Genomic DNA, 23285 nt, shown 5'->3' on the forward strand with positions numbered 1-23285 from the left:
GTTAATTCCAGGTTTTTATTAGAGTCATAGAGTCACAGATATGTACAGCATGGTCATAGAGTCACAGATATGTACAGCATGCCAACCAGATATCCTAATCCAATCTAGTTCCACCTGTTAGCACCCGGCCTATATCCCTCCAAACCCTTCCTAATCATATACCCATCCGAATGCCATACATCCCAACAACCTTGGAATGAACATCTTGTATATTAGTTTCATGTTTGTTGTCTTTAACTTTCATATGGTCCTGTGAATGCTGCTGCATGGCTGAATGTAAAATGATCCAACAGCCATTAGTTCACCTGTGATTCTTAGGTGCCCTTTTTGTCAAAGCTTAATGATAATAAGAAATGGCTGGGACATGACTGTTTGCAAATTTAAGAGCTTATTCACCTTTATTCTGCTGTCGGTGCTTGTCAACGTTTGGATGTGAGCATAAGAGGTTACTGAATTCAATTTCTACTATCTGCTATAGTGGCTCTGGAACCTGGGTCCCCAGAACATTGTCTGGGTCTCTGAAATAATAGGCCAGCCAAACTACCACTAGACCATCACCTCCCTTCTGCATTATTTTTGTCATCCCAGACCTGCATTGTTTCATCCAATATCTCTGTCATGAGTTGACTGACTTGCCTAAGCCCCTTTTGAGATGAGGGGACACTCACCACTACTCCAGGCTGCCCTGCAATCAGTTGGAAATGAGCAGTTAGTGATGTGAGAGTGAACCCTACGGAAATCTCATTTATTGTAACATATCTTGAAAAACACCAGACAGTAAATACATCAACTTCTCTCCAAAAATTCTTCTCTTCCTGAAAGCAGACTTAAAATCACAATCCACAGTGCTCCACTGTAGATATTTCTTGAATCTTCACTTGACTATATTGTGCAGTACTCACACACATCCAGTCTCTGGTTACCTGTGCTTTGTGGCTTTGCACATGTTTTAGATAGCCTGACATTTTTGGAACATAGCAATGGAGAGATTTGGAATACCTGAGTTGAGATGTGACAAAGGCATGCGCAGTGACCTTAGCTGCAGATGGACTGAGGCAGGGCCAGCGATAGGTGATGATGTCAATCCGGAAGTACCAGTCTGTGATAAGGAGGCTACCAAGTTCAAATCCCAGGCCAGGATCAGACAGGTTGTTAACAGTCAGCTTCTACTCGAGACCATGTTAATGGAATAAGAGGTAAGGGCTGTAGCCTCCTCTTCTCCCCAGGTGTTAAATGAGTTGGATCACCCACTGAGAGCCCAGTGGGGTGGGAATTATGTTCCTTCAGGAAGAGTTTCAGTCTTGTGTAAAATGATAGGGATTTGTCCTGCAATGAGCATGAAATTTGACAAAGTAGAAGTGATACTACTACTCCATTTGATACAAGAGTGGAGGTATCAACTGTTCCTTGCCAGTTTTTCCATAAGTAACTGTCACAGATACTCATTGATGTCCCTTCTCTCATCCAGGTCCCCATTGTTCAGGGGTTGAACATCCTCTATCATAGCTATATTGTGTACTCCCTATCTGAGAGGCCATTTTCGGGTGACCATCCTCCAAGACAGACTTTGGAATATGCAACAACGCAGAGTGGCTGAGCAGAGGCTGATAGCCAAGTTCTGTACCCATGAGGATGACCTCACAGGGACCTTGGGTTCATGTTACACTACAGGTCAGTCCAACACACATACACACACACACACAAACACATATACTCTCTCCCTCTCTCCCCCACATGTATGCGCGCACACAAACACACTCATTCTCTCTCACTCACTCTCCCCCTCATATGCATGCATACAGACATATAAGCATATGGGGTGAATTTGCATTTGCATTATTGTATTTGCAGATATATTCTATTTTGTTCAAAAAGCACACAATCTGTAGGCAGTCAATATATTTTATAATCCATATGACATTTTATAAATTCCTACTTTGGAAATAGAACCAGTCTGACTCAAGATTGGGATACAAACAGACTCTAACCTCAGGAGAAAGTGAGGACTGCAGATGCTGAAGATCAGAGTCAAGAGTGTGGTGCTCTTTCTGATGAAGGGCTTATGCCCGACACGTCGATTCTCCTGCTCCTCGGATACTGCCTGAGACTCTAACCTCACACCTTTAATGCATGTCTGAGCTGAGATGTCACTTTTTTAATAAAACCTTAAGTTACCTTGGGAATGTGACTTGAAAAAAGTTCTACGATTTATATATTAATGAATCTAAACCCGCAACCCATTCTGAAAGATGAAAGACTTAACAGCAATCTATGACACGATGATCTTTTGCTAGAAATTCTGTGTCCTATGATCCTACTCCACTAGCTACCTGACGAAGGAACAGTGTTCCAAAAGCTTGTACTTCCAAATAAACCTGTTATACTATAACCTGATGTTGTGTGATTTTTAACTTTGTCTCCCCCATCCAACTCCTCATCATATCTGTACTCAGTCATACCTTTTATAGCCTGGGGCGTCTGATAGTTTGTGACCCAATTGATCCTCCAGTTGAAGCAAGGAAATTTAGAACAGCTTTGGTGTTGGTGTCGGACATATTAAGAGATATCCGGGTGTTCTCAAAAAGCTTGGATGGTGACTGTTGTAAGCAGCACATTGGCAGGGGACACAAGTCTTTGGCCTTACTTTGTGTGCTCAAGATATATTACTCTGTACGGAACACTACAACTGTTCAAGTAGGAGGAAACTGGGCTGTTCTTTTACCTGCCCACACCATCACTGTTCTTGAAAGCTCAGGCCAGATGTCTCTAACTGCTCAACATCAGACTTTGCTACAATGTCACACGTCACATGTAGTGAATATCCCACTTGGTGTAACTCTGGGAGATGTCCTCCTCACAGTAGGAGAAAAAGTAGGGCACCATTCAATCATCAATTTCGACAACAAAGATGTCTACCTCCAACCAAAAATGCCCATAGGTTGCCTTAACTCTGCTAATATAATTGAAAATGGACAACTGGAGGAAACATCTCATACCTCATTTCAAAGTTGAACATTGGTGAGTTAGAAGAGACCCATGGGAGACAGCTTACTTACACTCCCACCAAGTACAAGATTAAAAATCACACAATACCAGGTTATAGTCCAACAGGTTTAATTTGAAGCACTAGCTTTCAGAGCATTGCTCCTTCATCAGATGGCATCACAACTCCCTGATGAAGGAGCGTCACTCCGAAAGCTCGTGCTTCCAATTAAACCTGTTGGACTATAACCTGGTGTTGTGTCATTTTTAACTTTGAACACCCCTGTCCAATACCATCATCTCCAAATTGCAAGTACAAGATGATTTTCAGTAAAAATGTTGGCAACATTATTCTGGAGCTGAGTCCACAAAAAGATCAGCCATGACCTTATTGAATGGCAGAGGAGGCTCAATGGGTCAGATGGACTATTCTTGCTCTTAGTTCTTATATTCTTATGTAATATTGGGCATTGTGATCTGGTAAACCACTGGACTCTGACTAAAGATGGCCATAAAATAAAGATTGCTTACCATTGGACAGGGAAGAAGTCTGGGACTACCTGCAGAAGGCTTTGAGTCTGAGAGTCATCAAGTCTAAATGTTTCACCCATGATCTTCTTGTGAAAGAAAGATGGAAAACTGTGGATCTGTGTCAGTTATCAGGAACTAAATGCAAAGACTTCAAAGGACGCTTACCAGGGTACAGGGCTGATGAGAAGGTAATGCAGATAGAAAAGCAAAGGTTTCCTCATCCCAATGTAATGCACAGACTTTATTCCATGCATATCCTGGAAATAATTCCTTGTTTATTCTTAATTTCTCTTCCACGTTATTTGAAACTTTGTCTTTATACAGTATTTGGGATGTAGTGTGATGTAAAACATTTACTGTTTTATTTTGTTGTATACTTGCTAAAAGTTTCACCAGATCTGACTTCTCTTCAGATGATGCAAAAGGTGTTTTACCTGTAGTCGAGAAATGACGTAGACTTGGGTATAGGAAGGCAATGTTTAAATGTACAGACAATGAAAATCTTGGAAATGTAGTAAATAATAAGGAACATAATAGCAGAATTCAGGACAACATAGACAGACTGTTTGTAGGGGGAGACATATGATAAATGCAAAGCTGTACAAATAAATGGGAGGTGATACATTTTAGGGAGAACGAAGAAGGGCTAAACATAATCTTATGGAATTCTCTTTTGAAGGAGTGCAAGAACAGAGGGACTTCAAATCTCAGAAGGTGGGAAGACATTGATAAAGATGTAAGAAAGTGTCTGGTATATTTGGTTTTGTCACCAGGTACATTGAATACAACAATGAGAAGTTATGCAAACTTTTACAAATTACTAGCTGGGCCTCAGCTGGTATACTATATAATTCTGGTCCACTGTTCAGTAAATACATCAGACTTTGGAAAGGTATAGCTGCAGAGGAGGTTTGCTGGTGATATCAGGGACAAGAGACTTCAGTTATTTGGAATAATTTGAGAAGTTGGGATTGTTATCCTGAGAGTAGAGAAGGATCAAGGGCGAGCTATAACAGTGATTCAAAAATATAAAAGAGTCAGATTAAGAAAATCGGAAGACATTATTTCTTCAAACAAGTGAGTAGGCATGCAAGGAATTAAAATGATTGGTAAAATAAGCAATGAGAAAATTTGGTTACTTTTCACACAGGTTAGAGTGAAGGTTAGAGTGAAGGTTAGAGTGAAGGTTAGAGCTAGGGTTAGAGTGAAGGTTAGAGTGAAGGTTAGAATTAGGGTTAGAGTGAAGGTTAGAGTGAAGGTTAGAATTAGGGTAGGATCCATAAGATCCGTAATGCACTCCCAGAAAAGTGGATTGAATAGGAAATTTAAAATTGCAATTTAATATGTGCTTAAAGACAAGAAATGTTGAGGACCATTGGGGGAATGACCATAAGGTATAGGAGCAGAATTAGACCATTTGGCCCATAGAGGACATTCCACATTCGATCATCGCTGATTTTTTTCCATTTATTCACTCCTAGGATGTGGGTGTCTCTAGCTTGGCCAGTATTTATTACCCATCCCTAATTGACCAGAGGGCAGTTAAGATTTAAACATATTACCTGGCCAGACCAGAATGGCAGTTTCCTTTTCCAAAGGACATTAATGAACCAGATGGGTTTTTCCAACAATTGACAATGGATTCAGGATCATCATTAGACTCTTAATCCCAGGCATTTATTGAATTCAAATTCCACCACCTGCCATGGCAGGACTTGAACCCAGTTCCCCAGAATATTACCTGGGTGTCTGGATTAGCAATCCAGCAATAATACCACTCAGCCGTTGCCTCTCCATATTTCTTAACCACATCCTCTTGCCTACTCCTCATAACCCTTGATCCCGTCACTAATCAAGAACCTATCAATCTCTGTCTTATATGCACTCAATGACATCACCTCCACAGCTTTCTGTGGTATTGAGTTCCACAGATTAACCACCCTCTGTCTGAAGAAATTCCTCCTCATCTTAGTTCCAAAGCACTCTGAGGTTGTGCCCTTGGATCCTAGCCTCCCCTTATAGTGGAAACATCTTCTCCACGTCCACTCTATTCAGGCCTCTCAGTATTCTGTAAGCTTTAATCAGATGCCCCCTCATCCTTCTAAACTCCATCAAGTACAGAGTCAGAATCCCAAACCATTCCTGATATGACTAGCCTTTATCCCCAGGATCATTCTTGTGAATCTCCTCTGAATCCAATGCCAACACATCCTTCCTTAGATACAGGTCCTAAAACTGCTTAGGGTATTCCAAATGCAATCTGACCAGAGCCTTATACAGCCTCAGCAGTAAATCTCTACTCTTCTATTCTAGCCCTCCTAAAACTAATGCTAACATTACATTTGCCTTCCTAACAAGCATTTGCCAACTGAACCTGAACATTAACCTTAAGAGAATCCTGAACTAGGACTCCAAAGTCTGTTGTTGTGGTTCTGTTCAACGAGCTGGGAATTTGTGTTGCAGACGTTTCGCCCCCTGTCTAGGTGACATCCTCAGTGCTTGGGAGCCTCCTGTGAAGTGCTTCTATGATCTTTCCTCCGGCATTTGTAGTGGTTTGAATTGGGACAACATTACTATTATAGGACAAGCCAAACAGAGAACAGCCAGGGAATTCCTAGAGGCATGGCATTCATCCACAGATTCAATCAATAAGCACATCGACCTGGACCCAATATACCGGCCACTGCAACGGACAGCTGGAACTGACAACCGGAAGCGGCAGATTCAAACCACTACAAATGCCGGAGGAAAGATCACAGAAGCGCTTCACAGGAGGCTCCCAAGCACTGAGGATGTCACCTAGACAGGGGACGAAACATCTGCAACACAAATTCCCAGCTCGGCGAACAGAACCACAACAACGAGCACCCGAGCTACAAATCTTCTCACAAACTTTGAACTCCAAAGTCTCTCTGTGCTTCAGATTTTCAAAGCCTTTCCCTGCTTAGAAATTAGTCAATGCCTCTATTCTTCATACCTACAGACTGTCCACATTATATTCCATCTTTGGGCATGCTCCTAGCCTATCCAATTTTTTCTGCAGTCTCCCCCTTTCCTCCACATTACCTGTCCCTCCACCTATATTAATGGAACAGTTGAGTTTTACAATTTGACAGTTTCCAACTGTCACAAAGGGATTTAACCTCACATCCTCGGATTTGCAGTGTGGTAATATAGCAACTGCACTATGTGTCTTGTCGACTGCGTAGATATTTTCTAATCAACATGTTCATGGACATAATATGCCTGTGGAGCAGGTGAGACTTGAACCTGGGCCTCCTGGTTCAGAGATAGACACTATTACTCAGCTACAAGAGCCCTTTGACAGGGTGTAGGTTTGGACAAATGATCACAACTTCAATCTGTATTGAATGTTAAACATATTCCAGCCTCCAAGCATATTTAACCTGATTGATGTTTCTGATGAAACACAAGAGATTTCTTTCCTAAACTAATCCTGCTGGTCTTACAGAGCGGATGTTTGAGGTTCACAATCTCCAAACAACTTTGAAATCCCAATGTTACTATATAAAAATACTTTAACCATTTAAGAAAATATACAATCAAAGTAAACCAGATTACATATTTTAGGTGTACATTATAAGCAGATCACCAGATATAAAAGCAAGCATGTGACCACTCCTGGAGGACTACACACAATTTCCGTCTCCATGTCTAAGGAAAGGTATACTTGCACTGAAAACAACACAATGATAGTTCACTGGATTAAATGGTTTTCCTTTAATAAGTGGTTCCAGAAATTAGATCTTTTATTCTCTGGAATTTAGAAAAATGAAATTCACTTAAATATATAAGATTCTTAAAGAACCTAATGGACAGTAAGATGTTGTTTGGCCTGGCTGGAGAATCTACAACTTAAAAGCATATTCTGAGAATAAAGGGTCCATCATTTAGAACTGACACAAGGAGATTTTGTTTTCATTTGGAAGGTTATGAATATTTGGAACTGTTTACCCTGGTACATTGTGGATGTTGCATTGTTGCATATATTTCGGCTGTGATAGAGATTTTAGATCTGCCAGTGAATCAGTGGATGTGGGGGAAGGATAGTCAAGTGTAATTGAGGCAGAATATCATCCATATTGAATAGAGAGTAAGCTCAAGAGGCTACAGAGTGTCCTCATGCTCCCATTTCTTATATACATTTGGATATATAAATGAAGTATTAAACACATAAAATTTATGTGGTTATGCCAGAAATGTCAGCAAAATCTAAAATATCAAAATGCCATTGCAATGATTACACCAAATTATATATGCGACAGCACAGTAAACTGAATCAATGATCAACTCTTACTTTGATGACTTTACATTAATATTAACTCCATACGTTCCTTTTTGTTGTAAGGAGTATCTTAGGTGCTAACTTTTCAGATATTCTTGATACATTAAGCAACTGAAAAACTTGAGAATGAATGGATCAAAAAAAAAAGTAAACTGCTTAATGTGCCCACCCATTCCATAGACGATTTGCCATGAACATTGTGATTAGTATTTATCCTATTGTGGACAATCTGTTCTGTTTGAATGAAAAGACAGACCATTTCCTGGCCAGAGGTCTGTCCAACGAGCACTGTTCCTCTCTGTGGTGTTCTGCTTGGGGAATCAGTCTTGTGTAAGTAAGTCTCCATTGTAATCATTTATATCACCTATGTTGTTTTTCCATCTTGTAATATTTATTATGCATTACGCATAGCTTGGTCTTAAGCAATCAAAGACAGGAAACCCATTGGTTTCTACTGGAATGAGAGAATCTCCCACCTCACAAGATCAGCTGAGTGTCCTGCCTTTGTCAGCTACCTAATAACCAACTGGGGACCATCCTTCTCTGGGTGTGAGGTGGTGAAGGTGCTGAAGCAGCCTCTATATAGATTCATTGCGACTCCCTGACAACACGGTCATGAGGAAAATTCCAAACTAGTTCAGTCCTGAGTATTGGGCTTGGTGGAAGTGGGGACTGCAGATGCTGGAGATTAGAGTCAAGATCAGCGTTGTGCTGGAAAAGCACAGCAGGGCAGGCAGCATCCAAGGAGCAGGAAAATCGACATTGTGGGCCAGAGCTCTTCATCAGGAATAAGGCTGGGAGCTTCTGGGGTGGAGAGATAAATGGGAGGGGGGCGGGGCTGGGGAGAAGGTAGCAAAGAGTACAATAGATTAGATTACTTACAGATTAGATTACTTACAGTGTGGAAACAGGCCCCTCAGCCCAACAAGTCCACGCCGACCCACTGAAGCGCAACTCACCATACCGATACATTTACTCCTTTAACCTAACACTACGAGCAATTTAGCATGGCCAATTCACCTGACCTGCACATCTTTGGACTGTGGGAGGAAACCGGAGCACCCGGAGGAAACCCACGCAGACACGGGGAGAATGTGCAAACTCCACACAGTCAGTCACCTGAGTCGGGAATTGAACCCGGGTCTCTGGCGCTGTGAGGCAGCAGTGCTAACCACTGTGCCACCGTGCCGCCCCAATAGGTGGATGGAGATGCAAATGAAGGTGAAAGGTTGCAGAGGAGGGTGGAGTGGATAGGTGGGAAGGAAGATTGGCAGGTGGGACAGGTCATGAGGATGGTGCTGAGCTGGCAGGTTGGAATTGGGGTAAGGGGAAATGAGGAAACTGGTGAAGTCCAGATTGATGCCCTGGGGTTGAAGTGTTCCGAGGCAGAAGATGAGGCGTTCTTCCTCCAGGTGTCGGGCAGTGAGGGAGCGGTGGTGGAGGAGGCCCAGGACCTGCATGTCCTCGGCAGAGTGAGAGGGGGAGTTGAAGTGTTGGGCCACAGGGCGGTGTGGTTGATTGGTGCGGGTGTCCTGGAGATGTTTATCCAGCCCATCTACAAACACATTGAACCTGTCCACCAGAATAGTGTTCTTCCCATTTGGCTTGAGATAATGGAAAATTGGATATTTGAGTTTACCAGGTGTTTGTGACTTGGCCGATGGTGTAGCTATGCTGATAGACTCTCCTTTGACGAACTGAATGCCATCAATATCACTTGATAAGATACCTAGATTATGGTTCTGTCAGCCTGAAGGTAACCACCCATGTTGAGCTAAGGTAATGAGTGCCTAATTCTCAACATGATTTGGAAATACTCCATAAATGATGTTGGGTTTTCGTCAATGTCAGATGCAGTCTCACTAACAAGGGTCAAAAATAGTTGACCTATTAAGGATTGAAATACAAGATTTGAAGGTCAGAATTAGGACACAGAATTGTATGCACGATCGATGTTAACCTTTATTTTGTAGTTATTGATTCTTAGAAAGATACAGAGCTGCCGCGTTGACATAGCATCGCCCACTCTGCAATCACAGCAGATCCCACTGATACCGGTATCACAGCTTGTGTCAAATTCAAGACCAGCATCACTAACGTGAACCAAGCCCAGCATCCCTTCTGAAAGCGGCCACTGAATAGCATTAAATTGTGCTGCTACAGTTTTAGTGCAACCCTCCCATGCAAATACTTATCCATAATAAAATCAAAGAGCGACAGATGCTGGGGATCTGAAACCGAGTTTGAAAGCACTGGAGAAACTCGGCAGGTCTGGCAGCATCTCGGGAGAGAGACACCGCTAACTTTTCCAGCCCAATGACCTTTTTTTGTTTCAAATGTTTATCCATAACAGCTAAGTAGTCTTTTGTAAGGAGGTCACAGAGTGTAATTCCTGCGTTTATATTACATCTGTTCGTTATGCGGCTATAATCTCCCGCTCTGTTTTACCAGCCGGCTTTTGAAAGATAGGAGAATGGGAATGCAACTTCTAACTTTTTTTAAATCTATCGAACCTGAATAGTCTGGGGTTTCTCAGATAATCATGGCCATGGGGATTTGGGGGAATTTCCCGAGGCATTCTGCCTATTGAGATTCATGCTAACACATAATCAAACTGGCCCTTCTCCAAACCGTCCAGCCCATCAGCCCAGGTGGACGTGGGCATGCTCCTGTAGGGATCCAGCAGGATCCTGAAACACCTTACGATGAGGATTCCCAAGAAGATAAAGAGGAAGATAACAAAGGCGAAAGTGGTTTTCTGCTCCAGAGTCATTCCCTCATGGAGTGCACCCCCGGTCGGTTGGAAACTGGAAGTTAATGATTCACTGTCCATTTCTCCAGGAGAGGTGAAGTGACCAACCCCAGAACGTTCTCTTCTCATGATCAATTCCTCAAGTCCATGCCGGCACCAAGCCCCTGAACTACAGAAAATAATTCGTTAATGTTGAGCAAGTTAAACATAATTGAATCAGTTACCTGAGAGCAGGCGCTGTCTGCGGAGCCCCATCCCGGGACAGGAGGGCTCCTTTCCCAGCTCCGCCAGTCCCTTCCCGGGACAGGAGGGCTCGCTTTCCCAGCTCCGCCAGTCCCTTCCCGGGACAGGAGGGCTCCTTTCCCAGCTCCGCCAGTCTATGACTCTATGACCACTTCATAACCGCGTTGGAGTGTTTGCCAACAAGCAGCAACCTGTCAGAATTAGATCCTTCTTTCCATTCCGCTGGCCAAAAATGTGATACATTGCATCTATTTTAAAAAAGCTATGGTCATTTTCGCAGCAGTGTTTGAGATCTAACCCAATGACCGATGAGCATATAAAATATACCAGGAACCTGGTCTTCTTCAGGATGCATGTCCGATGCATCGAGATAAAGTGCTGTCAGTACTTCGCAAAACCATGTCTAGCTCTACATCTTACCCACACGCCGGGGTGCTGTCTCCCACTGTGCAGTTCCCCTCAGTCTCCTGTTGCTCTCTCTCTCTCTCTCTCCCTCTCTCCTCTAGCAGCACCGCCAAGTCTGCTTCAGGATGACTGGAGGCTCCTCTCCACCTAAATACCCGCCAGTGTCATTGTCATTTCGATTGGAGACGTCATTCATTCATTGATCCTTCTTAATCTGAAGAGATTTGAGGAGATGCCAGACTGCGCCGTTGGAAGGGATCTGCCGTGCCGCTAAAACAGCTCGACTCTCGGTCAGCTCAGTGCAACATTACTCCCTGCCTTGTTAACCATCTCAATCTGTCTGAGCATCAAGAAAACAAAATCATGCGGGGATCCACAAACCACGCACCTAGGATTTACGGTGTGCACTCCCTCCAGTCTGTCTTGTTGTAGATTCTGTCCCAGAAATGTTCATTTAGGAATTATATCCATTAAAGTAAAATCAGTTCCAAGGGCAGAGAGCCATTTCCAATTACAGATTCTGCCCTTACTTCCTGGGGTTAGTAAACTCGAAAGGCTTGTTGATAAATGTCTGTCTCATGGAGCAGGCTTGGCGTCTGATTGTGAAGGATCACTGAATATTTAACAACATATGTTCACTCAGCTTAGACATTGCGAGATGACATAAATCATTAAAGTGAGTTGAAGCATCGGCGTTCAGCAGCGATCCTGGATTTCCTCCTAAATATACTGCCAACACTTTCTGTAAGTCTCCATGAAATGTTTGTGTGCTAAATATTCCCAGGAAGACTTGCCGATGTCTTGAATCCATAAACTATAAAGGAGCAGATGATAATAAGCGAGTTGGGAAACGCGGTGATTTGGTTAGGTAGTGTAGGTGGAAACTGCTATGTGCAACAATACATCCTTAACATGCAAAACCGAGCAGATGCGGTACGTCCTCGTTAGCGAGACACTTGCTAACCTGCTCCAGTCACGATTACTACCCGGTACAGATTGTTGGACAGGATGGATATATCTAATCCCGGTTTACACACAAAATCAATCCAACTTCATCCATTATTACAGGGGAATCTATTCTTCAACAGATTGCAGGTATTCTGGATAGTACGACACCTCACGTACATTTGTAAATATTACCTCCATGCATTGGAGAGAAACGCGATGCTTTATCCCGTCTCAGCGCACAACTCCGATAAATTGCACCATTTTTAAAAAAAATCGCAACAGTCACCTCGCCCTCGGTTACAAATCACTGTCGGTTTCTATTGAAAGGTGGAGTGAACACGGGTGCGAACAGGAAACCCCCTTTTCTGGTCGATATTTGCAGTAGAATCTCGCTGAGGCACGGCTGTGTGCTCTTCAGGCGATTTCTGAACAGTAACCACAGGCAGTAAAGGAACAACTTGGAATAACCCTTCCAGTTAAAGGTGCCGAATCAAGAATGTCAAAAATAATTAGTCTTTCAAATCCAATGACATTCCCGCCTGCCACTGATGTCAAACTGAAGTTATAACCTCTGTGCATCACCATTGGATCTTTTTTTGGTGATTTCTAACCATTTGACTGTGGGCTGCCATTTAAACCATTTTCAAAGACCCTCCATAGGTATTGGAACCTCCCTTTCAGAGAGTGCTAGGTGAGATCTGAACTTGTAAGGAAGGTCTGATGAAGAGTCATCTAGACTCGGAACATTGTGGGCGGCACGGTGGCACAGTGGTTAGCACTGCTGCCTCACAGCGCCAGAGACCCGGGTTCAATTCCCGACTCAGGCGACTGACTGTGTGGAGTTTGCACGTTCTCCCCGTGTCTGCGTGGGTTTCCTCCGGGTGCTCCGGTTTCCTCCCATGATCCAAAGATGTGCGGGTCAGGTGAATTGGCCATGCTAAATTGCCCGTAGTGTTAGGTTAAAGGGGTAAATGTAGGGGTATGGGTCGGTTGCGCTTCGGCGGGTCGGTGTGGACTTGTTGGGCCGAAGGGCCTGTTTCCACGCTATAAGTAATCTAATCTAATTAGCTTGGTCTCTCTCCGTGGATGCTGCCTGACCCGCTGGGATCCCCAGCCTTGGTTTGTTCTCAGGAACAAAACCACGTCAACACATGAGCCCCATACGCACTTTGTCCTGATTTCACGCCTTATCTGCACAAACAGGACTGCCAGGTTGTTGGTTGACAGAATTAAATCCGGGTGGTTCAAACTGTGGTGACCTTCTAAAATCTTCAGCAACAATTTCCATTAAATGAGTGGTGTTAGAGAATAGGATAAGTGAGGCAAATTTTTAAAGTATAGCTTGAAAGAGGAGAGAAATGTTACAAAACATTTAAGGAAGGAATTCCAGAGCTCAGCTCGGAGACAATGGAAGGTGTAAGGACTAAGGAGAGAAGCCATGGGCTTGGGCCAGAGATGGCTCACCTCTGGGTGTGATGATTATGGAGGTAGCTGTATGATGGACATGGATATTTGTTGGGGTGCTCAGAAACTGCCACGGTGGGGATTCCCTCTGCCCCTAGTCCTGGGCACAGCCTGCCTTTGGGCCAATGCGACTGGCATTGGGTTCAATCCGATCCATCCCATCATCTCATTATGAATCTGCTCCCCCCCCCAAAAAAAATGTTGTTGAAATCTAGAGCAAACCCAATGAGTTGGAGAATCTCTAATTCATACTCCAACTTCGAGCGGAAGAGATTTGAGACAGAGACTTCTACTACATATGCAACTTCTGCTCAGGACAGTCTCACTGTTCACAAACTCCGACATACTGTCCTCCAAATATGCACCCTGCTCTGTCATATCTGAATGCAAATGATTTATAATATTTGTATCTGTTATTTCCTAATCTATCTACTTTTAAGATTTGTTCCTGAGTGGATTAAAAACAAACTCATCAGTTACTCAGCAATCAACTCCTTTTCTTCTGCAAGTGTCATTATTGGTGTTCTTGAACCTTGCTTCTGGATGCTTGTGTTCAATACCTTTTGACTGCTCTCAGGGTACCACAATTTATAATTCTCCTGCTACTCTGCTGTTGTGATCCCCATCTCTCTTGCATCATCACTCCTTACCTCTAACCTCTGCAATTCTATCTTAGAAATTGCACACACAATCACGGCTTCATTTCTGAATTCCTTTCTCAGTGTCTTGCTTTCATCATTCTGTCCCTGGCTTACTGTCAGCAACTGTGTCTGTGTCTTGCAGAGTCTAGTTACTGAAATAAAAGCAAAACACTGCAGATATTGGAAATCTGATGCAAACATAAAAAATACCAGAGAAACTCAGCAGGTCTAGCACCGTTTTTGGATGGTAGCCATTCTAATGAGGGCACCTTTCAACACCTTCAGGTGTCCGTCATGTTCTTCCTCATCTGAACAGATTCTGTGTATGTGTAGGGCTTGTCCGTATGGGATGGATTTTCAGATATGTTTAGGGTGGAAGCTGGAGAAGTGCAGTATTGTGAGGTTATCCATTTTTGAAGACACTGTTTCTCTTTCCATATTTGCTGTGGAAAAAGTCCATTGATCAAAATGTAACTGAATTAACATAGTTCATAGAATTTGTGAATTTCTGGAACTAAAGGATGATCTAATTAATTTCATTGGGCATGAGATCATGCAGTGAGAGCACATCCACTCAGAAAGGAGAAACTTACTCATAGGAAAATAACCAGTTTGTGCAGAAGCACTGTGACTGTAAATCAGCAACAGTGTCTGTAGGTCAGCACTGTGTCTGTAGGTCAGCACTGTGACTGTACGTCAGCACTGTGACTGTGTAGGTCAGCAACTGTGACTGTAAGTAAGCACTGTGACTGTAGCTCAGCACTGTGACTGTAGTTCAGCACTGTGTCTGTAGGTCAGCATTGTGACTGTAGGTCAGCAATTGTGACTATGTAGGTCAGCACTGTGACTGTAAGTTAGCACTGTGTCTGTAGCTCAGCACTGTGACTGTAGGTCATCACTGTGTCTATAGGTCAGCACTGTGATTGTAGGTAAGCGCTGTATCTGTAGGTAAGCACTGTCATTGTAGGTAAGCACTGTGACTGTAGTTCAGCACTGTGTCTGTAGGTCAGCACTTTGACTGTAGGTAAGCACTGTGACTGTAAGTCAGCACTGTGTCAGTAGGTCAACAATGTGACTGTAAGTAAGCACTGTGACTGTAGGTTAGCACTGTGCCTGTAGTTCAGCACTGTGTCTGTAGGTCAGCACTGTGACTGTAGGTAAGCACTGTGACTGTAAGTCAGCACTGTGTCAGTAGGTCAACAATGTGACTGTAAGTAAGCACTGTGACTGTAGCTCAGCACTGTGACTGTAGTTCAGCACTGTGTCTGTAGGTCAGCATTGTGACTGTAGGTCAGCAATTGTGACTGTGTAGGTCAGCACTGAGACTGTAAGTTAGCACTGTGTCTGTAGCTCAGCACTGTGACTGTAGGTCAGCAACTGTGACTGTGTAGGTCAGCACTGTGACTGTAAGTCAGCTTTGTGTCTGTAGTCAGCATTGTAACTGTAGGTCAGCAATTGTGACTGTAGGTCAGCACTGTGACTGTAAGTTAGCACTGTGTCTGTAGCTCAGCACTGTGTCTGTAGCTCAGCACTGTGACTGTAGGTCAGCAACTGTGACTGTGTAGGTCAGCAACTGTGACTGTAAGTCAGCACTGTGTCAGTAGGTCAGCATTGTGATTGCAGGTCAGCAACTGTGACTGTAGGTAAGCACTGTGTCTGTAGCTCAGCACTGTGACTGTAGGTCAGCAACTGTGACTGTGTAGGTCAGAAACTGTGACTGTGTAGGTCAGCATTGTGACATTAGGTCAGAACTGTGTCTGCAGGTCAGCAACTGTTACTGTGTAGGTCAGCAACTGTGACTGTAAGTCAGCACTGTGTCGGTAGGTCAGCACTATGATTGTAGGTAAGCACTGCATCTGTAAGTCAGCACTGTGACTGCAGGTAAGCACTGTGACTGTAGATAAGCAATGTGTCTGTAGCTCAGCACTGTGACTGTAGTTCAGCATTGTGACTGTAGGTCAGCACTGTGACTGTAGGTAAGCAACTGTGAGTGCAGGTCAGCAACTGGACATATTTGTTATAGAACAGACCAGACCCTGCACTCTGCAGGGACGTTACATGCTGAAGGAGCAGAATAATATGGAAAAAAAAAGAATACAAGTATTGGGGAGAATATCAATCAAAAGGAATAGAAGGCATGTTCAAGTATGGGGAAAGTTCTTACTGGAAGAAGCTGATTAGTTTTGTTTATACCCTGGTTTCAAATTGAACTAACCCACTTTGACACATGATTACACCAAGATTATTCATTAGTCCTATAGTATTATATTATGCTAGTTCTAAATTAGTTTGTTTTCTATTTGTTTCTAAACCAAACTACTCAGAGGTAGTAGTCCACAAGATGATGCTAACTGTAATGACACCACCATACCCATATTAACTCTTTCCCTTCCATGATACATTGCCTACCCTCACTTAAATATTGCGTTGTCCACCACTGATCCCATCACCATTGTTATTCTTTCCGTATCACAGCATACTGCCTTCAGTCTCCAGCAACAGCCATTGTTAAAACAATCCTTGACATTCAGGAATGATCAGCCCACTGCCTTAATCCCACTTGGCTAGATCCCTGAACAATCTCTGTCTAGCTCCACTACTGACTTCCTGGGAATCTCCAGATTCTGTGCATTGGACAAACTGAGCTGACGGTGTCTCACCCCAAGGACTGCAGAGATATGACTTCCAGATCTTAACTGTCCCAAGTGGCAGCCTGACCATGCTGAAGCCTCAGGACTGATATCAGAGACTGACCCTGACTTACTGTGACAGGACCCCAGGCGTGACAACAGCATCATTGACTTGCCTGAGGACTACTCCTCTTGAACTTTGAGACATGACCATGGTTGAAGCACAAGCAGTGTGATCATGAAAGTAGCTGGTGCATGGTGCAAATTTAAGATAGATGTAGCATGGTGAATTTCACAAACATGCCAACCATCTTTATAGATCATTGCTAAGTAACCAGGACATCAAGCTGCCTGGTTCTGTCTCTGCATAAGAGGTAAGTCAAGATTAAAATACTGTGAACATTTATATCCTGGCAGAGGGTTTAAAACACAAAAAAAGGAAGATAAGGCAAAGCAAGGCGGTAATGCTGTAAGCATTCAAGTGGATGTAAAGTGAGTGAGTATTAAGGAGATCCCTGAGATGCACCCTGATTCAATTGCCCCATGGCCCTGTACACAAAGTGTCCTGGCACCGGCCTTGCAATGAAAGGTGTCATTGTGTTCCAAACTATAGCATTGACATCCAGAACTATACTGTAAATGGGTCTGAGATGTGCCATGATGATGTGGTGAAGCTAGTACATTTCAGATGCCAAGGTCTGTGGGCAGGGAATGCATGCAGTTGATACCCGGGAGTATGCCCTGAGGTCTTGATGCAGAGTATCCAAAACAGAGATCAGGAGGGGCTAGTGGTGAGCTAGAGTTGACAAGATCTGCTCTGATTTTCATGTCAGGAATTGTCTCAGTTGGTATTTTATATGTGGTCTCTATGGGAAACTGTACATAAATCTGTGATTTTAACATCTATGATCTATAATTACTCATTGAGTAAATGAAACAAAATTAGCAAACCATGAGATGCTAATGCATGCAAATAAGCCTCTTGCCACTCACTGGCAAGAATGTCATCTCATCCTCTGAAATTGAATGGAGAATGGGACATACTTGCTCTCGACGCAGAGAAGCTTCTTACTGAACTTTCCACCTTGGCCCATTTCGTTCAGAGCTAGGAAGACACCATCTTATGTTCCTACAATTTGTGAGGGAATCATGTCTTAGTGAGAGGGAGTGGTATAACCCTATGTCACTGCACTAGTAATTCAGCGACACACAAATACAGCAAGTGCTGGAGAAAGTCAGCAAGTCTAGCAGCATCTGTGAGAGAGAAATTGGACTCAAAATGTTAACTCTGCCATTTTCACTCGGTTTGGCCCACCTGTGACTCCAGACCCACAGCAATGTAGTTGAGTCTTAACTGTCCTCTGGGCAATTATAGATGGACAATAAATGCTGACCAGCCAAGGGCACCCACATCCCAAGAACGAATGAAACCAAACTCTATGCCTGATTAATTTCATATAAATGGATAAGAAGTTTTGTACACATAGTCATAGCTTAGGTAGATAAAAATTAAGCATTATTTTCATGCCTGTAGGCATTGAGTTACACAAGAGAAAGTGTTGTTTTGATATTTTATTTAGCATATTGATTGAATTCTTTATCTAACCAAAAGAATTGAGTATAATTATCTTAATTATTAATACAATGGATACATACAACATTATTTAGGCCAAAGTTCACATTACAGAAGAAGAAGTGCTGAATGTCTTAGAAAACATAAAGGCAGTTAGCTCACCAGGACCTGAACAAGCATATCCGAGGACATTGTGGGAAGTTAAAAAGGAAATTATGGGGTCTCTAACAGAAATATTTGCGTCATCTATAGCAATAGGTGAGGTGTCGGAGGGTGGCAAATTAGATTAGATTCCCTACAGTGTGGAGACAGGCCCTTCAGCCCAAACTGACCCTCCCAAGAGTAACCCACCCCCCTCTGACTAATGTACCTAACACTATGGGCAATTTAACATGGCCAATTTACCTAACCTGCACATCTTTGGACTGTGGGAGGAAATTAGTGCACCCAGAGGAAACCCACAGAGAATGTGCAAACTCCACACAGAGAGTGACCCAAGGCTGGAATAGAACCTGGTACCGTGAGGCAACAGTGCTAACCACTGAGCCACTGAGCCACTGTGCCACTGAGCCACTGTGCCACTGAGCCACTGAGCCACTGAGCCACTGTGCCACTGAGCCACTGAGCCACTGTGCCACTGAGCCACTGAGCCACTGAGCCACCACAAATGTTGTGCCTTTATTTCAGAAAGGCTGTAAGGAGAAGGCTGGGAACTATCAACCTGTGAATCTGATATTGGTGGTGGGCAAGTTGTTAGAGGTATTTCAAGATAGAATTTAATGCATTTGGAGAGGCAAGAAATAATTAGGGATAGTCAGCATGGCCTTTTTTGTGGAAAATCATGTCTTGCAAACTGATTGAGTTTTTCTTCATGAAGTAGCCAAAAGCCTGATGAAGGCAGAATGACAAACATTGTTCACTTGGACTTTAGTAAAGCCTTTGACAAGGTCTGCATGGTAGACTAATGGGTAAAGTTACATCACATGGAATTCAGGGAGAGCTTGCTAATCAGATACAAAATTAACTTATGGGAGGAGACTGAAAGTGGTGACAGAGGGTTGTTTTTTGGACTGGAGGCCTGTGATCAGCGGTGTTTCTCAGATATCAGTTTTGGGGGCATTGTTGTTTGTCATTTATATAAACAATTCGGATGAGAATATAGGAGACACAGTTATTAAGTTTGCAAATGTAACCAAAGTTGATGTCATAGTGAACAGTGAAGAAGATTATCTAAGATTGCAAAGAGATATTGATAAATTGGCTCAATGGGCTGAGGAGTGGCAGATGGAGTTTAATTTGGATAAATGTGAGGTATTGCATTTCGGAATTACAAACAAGGATAGTTAATGGTAGAGCTGTGTGTAGTTTTGTATAACAGACATCTAGGGGTTCAGGTACATACTTCTTTGAAATTTGTGTCACAGGTAGACAGGGTGGTTAAGAAGGCATTTAGCATGCTTGCCTTTATTGCTCGGACCTTTGAGTATAGGAGCTAGGACGTCATGTTGAGGTTGTACAGGACATTGGTGAGGCCACTTCTGGAGAACTGTGTCCAGTTCTGGTCACCCAGTTGTGGGAAGGATATTATTAAACTGGTGAGAGTTCAGAAAAGATTTACCAGGATGTTGCTGGGAATGGTGGGTTTGAAATATAAAAATAGACTGGAAAGACTGGGATCTTTTTTCACTGGAACGTAGGAGGTTGAGGAGAGATCTTATTGAGGTTTATAAAATCATGAAGGGCAGAGATAAGGTGAATGACAAGGGTCCTTTCCCTAAGGTGGGGGGATTCAAAACCAGGGGCCATATTTCTAAGGTGAGGGAGAAAGATTTTAAAAAAGGGCATGAGGGGCAAATGTTTTACACAGACAGTGTGTGGAATGAACTGGCAGAGGAAATGGTGGATGCAGGTACAGCTACCACGTTTAAAAGACATTTGGATAAGTACATGAACAGGAAATGTTTGCAGGTAGGTGGGACTAGCTTAGGTGGAGAACACGGTCGGCATTGACTAGTTGGACCGAAGGGTCTGTTTCCATGCTTTTTGAATCTATGACTCTATACCTGCATGCCAATGATGTCCTTTGAATGCAACTTGCAGTTCACTTCATTCAAAAGCTTTGCATTATGCTGGTTTGACCTGGATTATATTTCAACTAATCTCTCCGTAAGATTTAGTTGGGGAACATTAAATTCCACATCAGTTTATCAAGCATAATTCAATTCATTTATAGGAATGTTGAAGTTTAAGAATTCATGTAATAAAAAAGTATAAGACTCGCAATATACCAATGGGATTCAAATTTGTTTAGCATTCCAATGGCTCAATAAAATATTTTCTTGGAAATTTATATATGTACGTGGATCCACAATGAATTCTGATTGTTAGCTTTTGTTTTATATCCAGAGGTACTTTTACTGACATTTTTTTTTTCTCATCACCAAAGGTATACTTTTTCCAAATATTAACCACCACCAGTAAATCACCCATGTTTTCCATTTTTAAAAAAAAATCATTGGCCTCTCTGTCTAGGCCAGCATTTATTGCCCATCTCTAATTGCCCAGAGGGCAGTTTAATAGTCAACCATGTTGCTATGTGTCTGGAGTCACATGTAGGCCAAATAGGATAAGAATGACAGTTTTCTTCCTTAAAGGGCATGATACACAATAGAATTATAGAGTCGTAGAGTGCTACAGCATGGAGACCGGCCCTTTGGCCCAAACTGGTCCATACTGACCAAAATGTCCATCCACACTAACCCCATTTCCCTGCACTTGTCCCATATCCTTCTAATCCTTTCCTATCCATGTATTTGTCCAAATGCCTTTTAAATGTTTTTAACATACCCACCTCAACCACTTCCGCTGGCAGCTCGTTCCACATGCCTACCACCCTCTGTATAAAAAAGTTGCCCCTCAGGCTCCCTTTTATTCTTTCCCCTCTAACCTTAACCTGATGCCCCCTAGTCCTCAATTCTCCAACCCTGGGAAAAAGACTAAGTGCATTCATCCTATCCATGCCTCTCATGATCTTATACACCTCTCTAAGATCCCCCTCAGTCTCCTACGCTCTAAAGAAAAAAGTCCTAGCTTGTCCAACCTCTCCCTATAACTCAGACCATTGAGTCCAGGCAACATTCTTGTAAATTGTCTCTGCACGCTTTCCATTTTAATAACATCCTTCCTACAGCAAGGTAACCAAAACTGAACACAATACTCCAAGTGTGGCCTCACAACATCCTGTATAACTGTATCACAACTTCCCAGCTTCTATACTCAATGCCCTGACTGATGAAGGCCAGTGTGCCCAAAGCCTTCTTCACTGCCCTGTCTACCTGTGACTCCATTATCAGAGAACTGTGAATATGAACTCCAAGATTCCTCTATTCCACTACATTCCTGACAATGTTTTTTTTGACAATCAACAATGATTGTCAAAATGAACCCATGAATCAACAATAGATTCATGGTCATCATTTGACTCCTCATTCCAGATTTCTTTTTGATCTGAATTCAAATTCCACCATCAGCCATGGCAGGATCTGAATCCAGGATATTACCTGGGTCTCTGGATTAATAGTCTAGCAATAAAACCACTAGGCCACCACTTAGTTCTGTAATACTTAACTTAAGTGGAAACCGCCTTCATTTATTTGAGCTGTGAAGGATTGAAAGATTTTTTTAAAAATTTAGTTCATTGAAGACCTTCAGGAAAGAACATTCTAAGTCCTTTTACAATCAGACCAATATGTAACTCCAGGTCCATTGCAAAGTGACTCAATGCCTCTTAGTTGTTGGGAAAGTGGTTTACCACCATATTCTCAATGGAAATCGGAGCAGCAGCAACACATGCTTGCCTTAACTGAGATATTCTCACTCCTTACTTTTTCCCATAAGCCAAAGTTTCCTTTGATTTGGAGGAGCCGGTGTTGGACTGGGGTGGACAAAGTTAAAAATCACCTGGTTTTGTGTGTTTTTGAAATTTCCTTTGTTATTGACAGTGAAATTGTAGCCAGTGGTTCATTTTCAGACAAATATTTTTGAAAAATGTAAGTAATCTGTACAGCTCAGAGGAAGTACTTATGATGCAAACTCCACAAATCAGGTTTTCTTTGAAATTTGGATTTTCCAGTCTTAATTGCAAAAGACAGAAGTGAAGCAGATGGTTGTGGAGTGGAAAACTAAACAGAAATGCATGTAGCCAATCGCATGTTCCAGATTTTCTCTTTTTGTTTGTATCCGGCAGCAGCAGTAATCCAGTCCAAGGACATCTTTGTTTTCCTGCCTTCTTTTCCTGCCCCATCGCTTTTCCTGTGACCCTCTGAGACTAGCTCTTCCACCCTATCACATTATCTCCTTTGTTCTTGTCCCACTAACCCTTTGATCAAAACCTTTTACATCTCAATTTTTTCCAAGTTCTGATGAAACGTCATTGAGCTGAAAGATTGGCTTGGAGATTCCAAAGGACAGAGAGTTGTTTCTACAGTGTAGACTACAGCTGTGTTCCAGTTCCATGGTGAATTCCCATTGCAGCTGACTCCAAGGAAGTTGCATAGGCAATTAAAAATTCCTATGGACAGTTTCCATGAATTTGGCACCCTCAAGAAAATCTCTTTAAGTCAAAAACATCAGATACCAAATCACTTGAACGTAACAATTATCCAGGAAATGTCAAAGGATTAAAATGTTACTCTAATCACTGGAAAATGATTAAACTGAACCTCATGACTCACCATTGAGTCCTCCGACCAGAACATTCAATCCATTACACACCCTCTAACTACAACGCACCACACTATGTCAGGCTTGG

The 23285-nt window shown here is 42.7% G+C and overlaps 2 protein-coding genes across 2 annotated transcripts in view; both read right to left on the minus strand.

Annotated features, from left to right (window-relative positions):
• LOC122563891 (coiled-coil domain-containing protein 192-like) overlaps positions 1–11228 on the minus strand; it is a 121816-nt gene extending 110588 nt beyond the window's left edge. Inside the window, exon 1 of the mRNA XM_043718125.1 lies at positions 10796–11228. Coding sequence (XP_043574060.1) covers positions 10796–10826 — 31 coding nt within the window. The 5' untranslated portion in view covers positions 10827–11228. The remainder of the gene's footprint in view (positions 1–10795) is intronic.
• On the minus strand, positions 10323–12606 carry LOC122563904 (cortexin-3). The gene is made up of 2 exons (XM_043718137.1): positions 11235–12606; positions 10323–10740 (listed from the first exon to the last, which is right to left on the minus strand). Exon 2 carries the CDS (start codon positions 10698–10700, stop codon positions 10413–10415), a length of 288 nt encoding a protein of 95 aa, XP_043574072.1. The 5' UTR covers positions 10701–10740; positions 11235–12606; the 3' UTR covers positions 10323–10412.
• Between the last annotated feature and the right edge of the window lie 10679 nt (positions 12607–23285).

The sequence above is a fragment of the Chiloscyllium plagiosum genome, chromosome 2 (genome assembly GCF_004010195.1).
Source record: "Chiloscyllium plagiosum isolate BGI_BamShark_2017 chromosome 2, ASM401019v2, whole genome shotgun sequence".
Lineage (NCBI taxonomy): Eukaryota > Metazoa > Chordata > Chondrichthyes > Orectolobiformes > Hemiscylliidae > Chiloscyllium > Chiloscyllium plagiosum.

Bases quoted from the DNA above. Each gene is read 5' to 3' on its own strand.
- LOC122563904 (XM_043718137.1), bottom strand. From the start codon at position 10,700: ATGAGAAGAGAACGTTCTGGGGTTGGTCACTTCACCTCTCCTGGAGAA.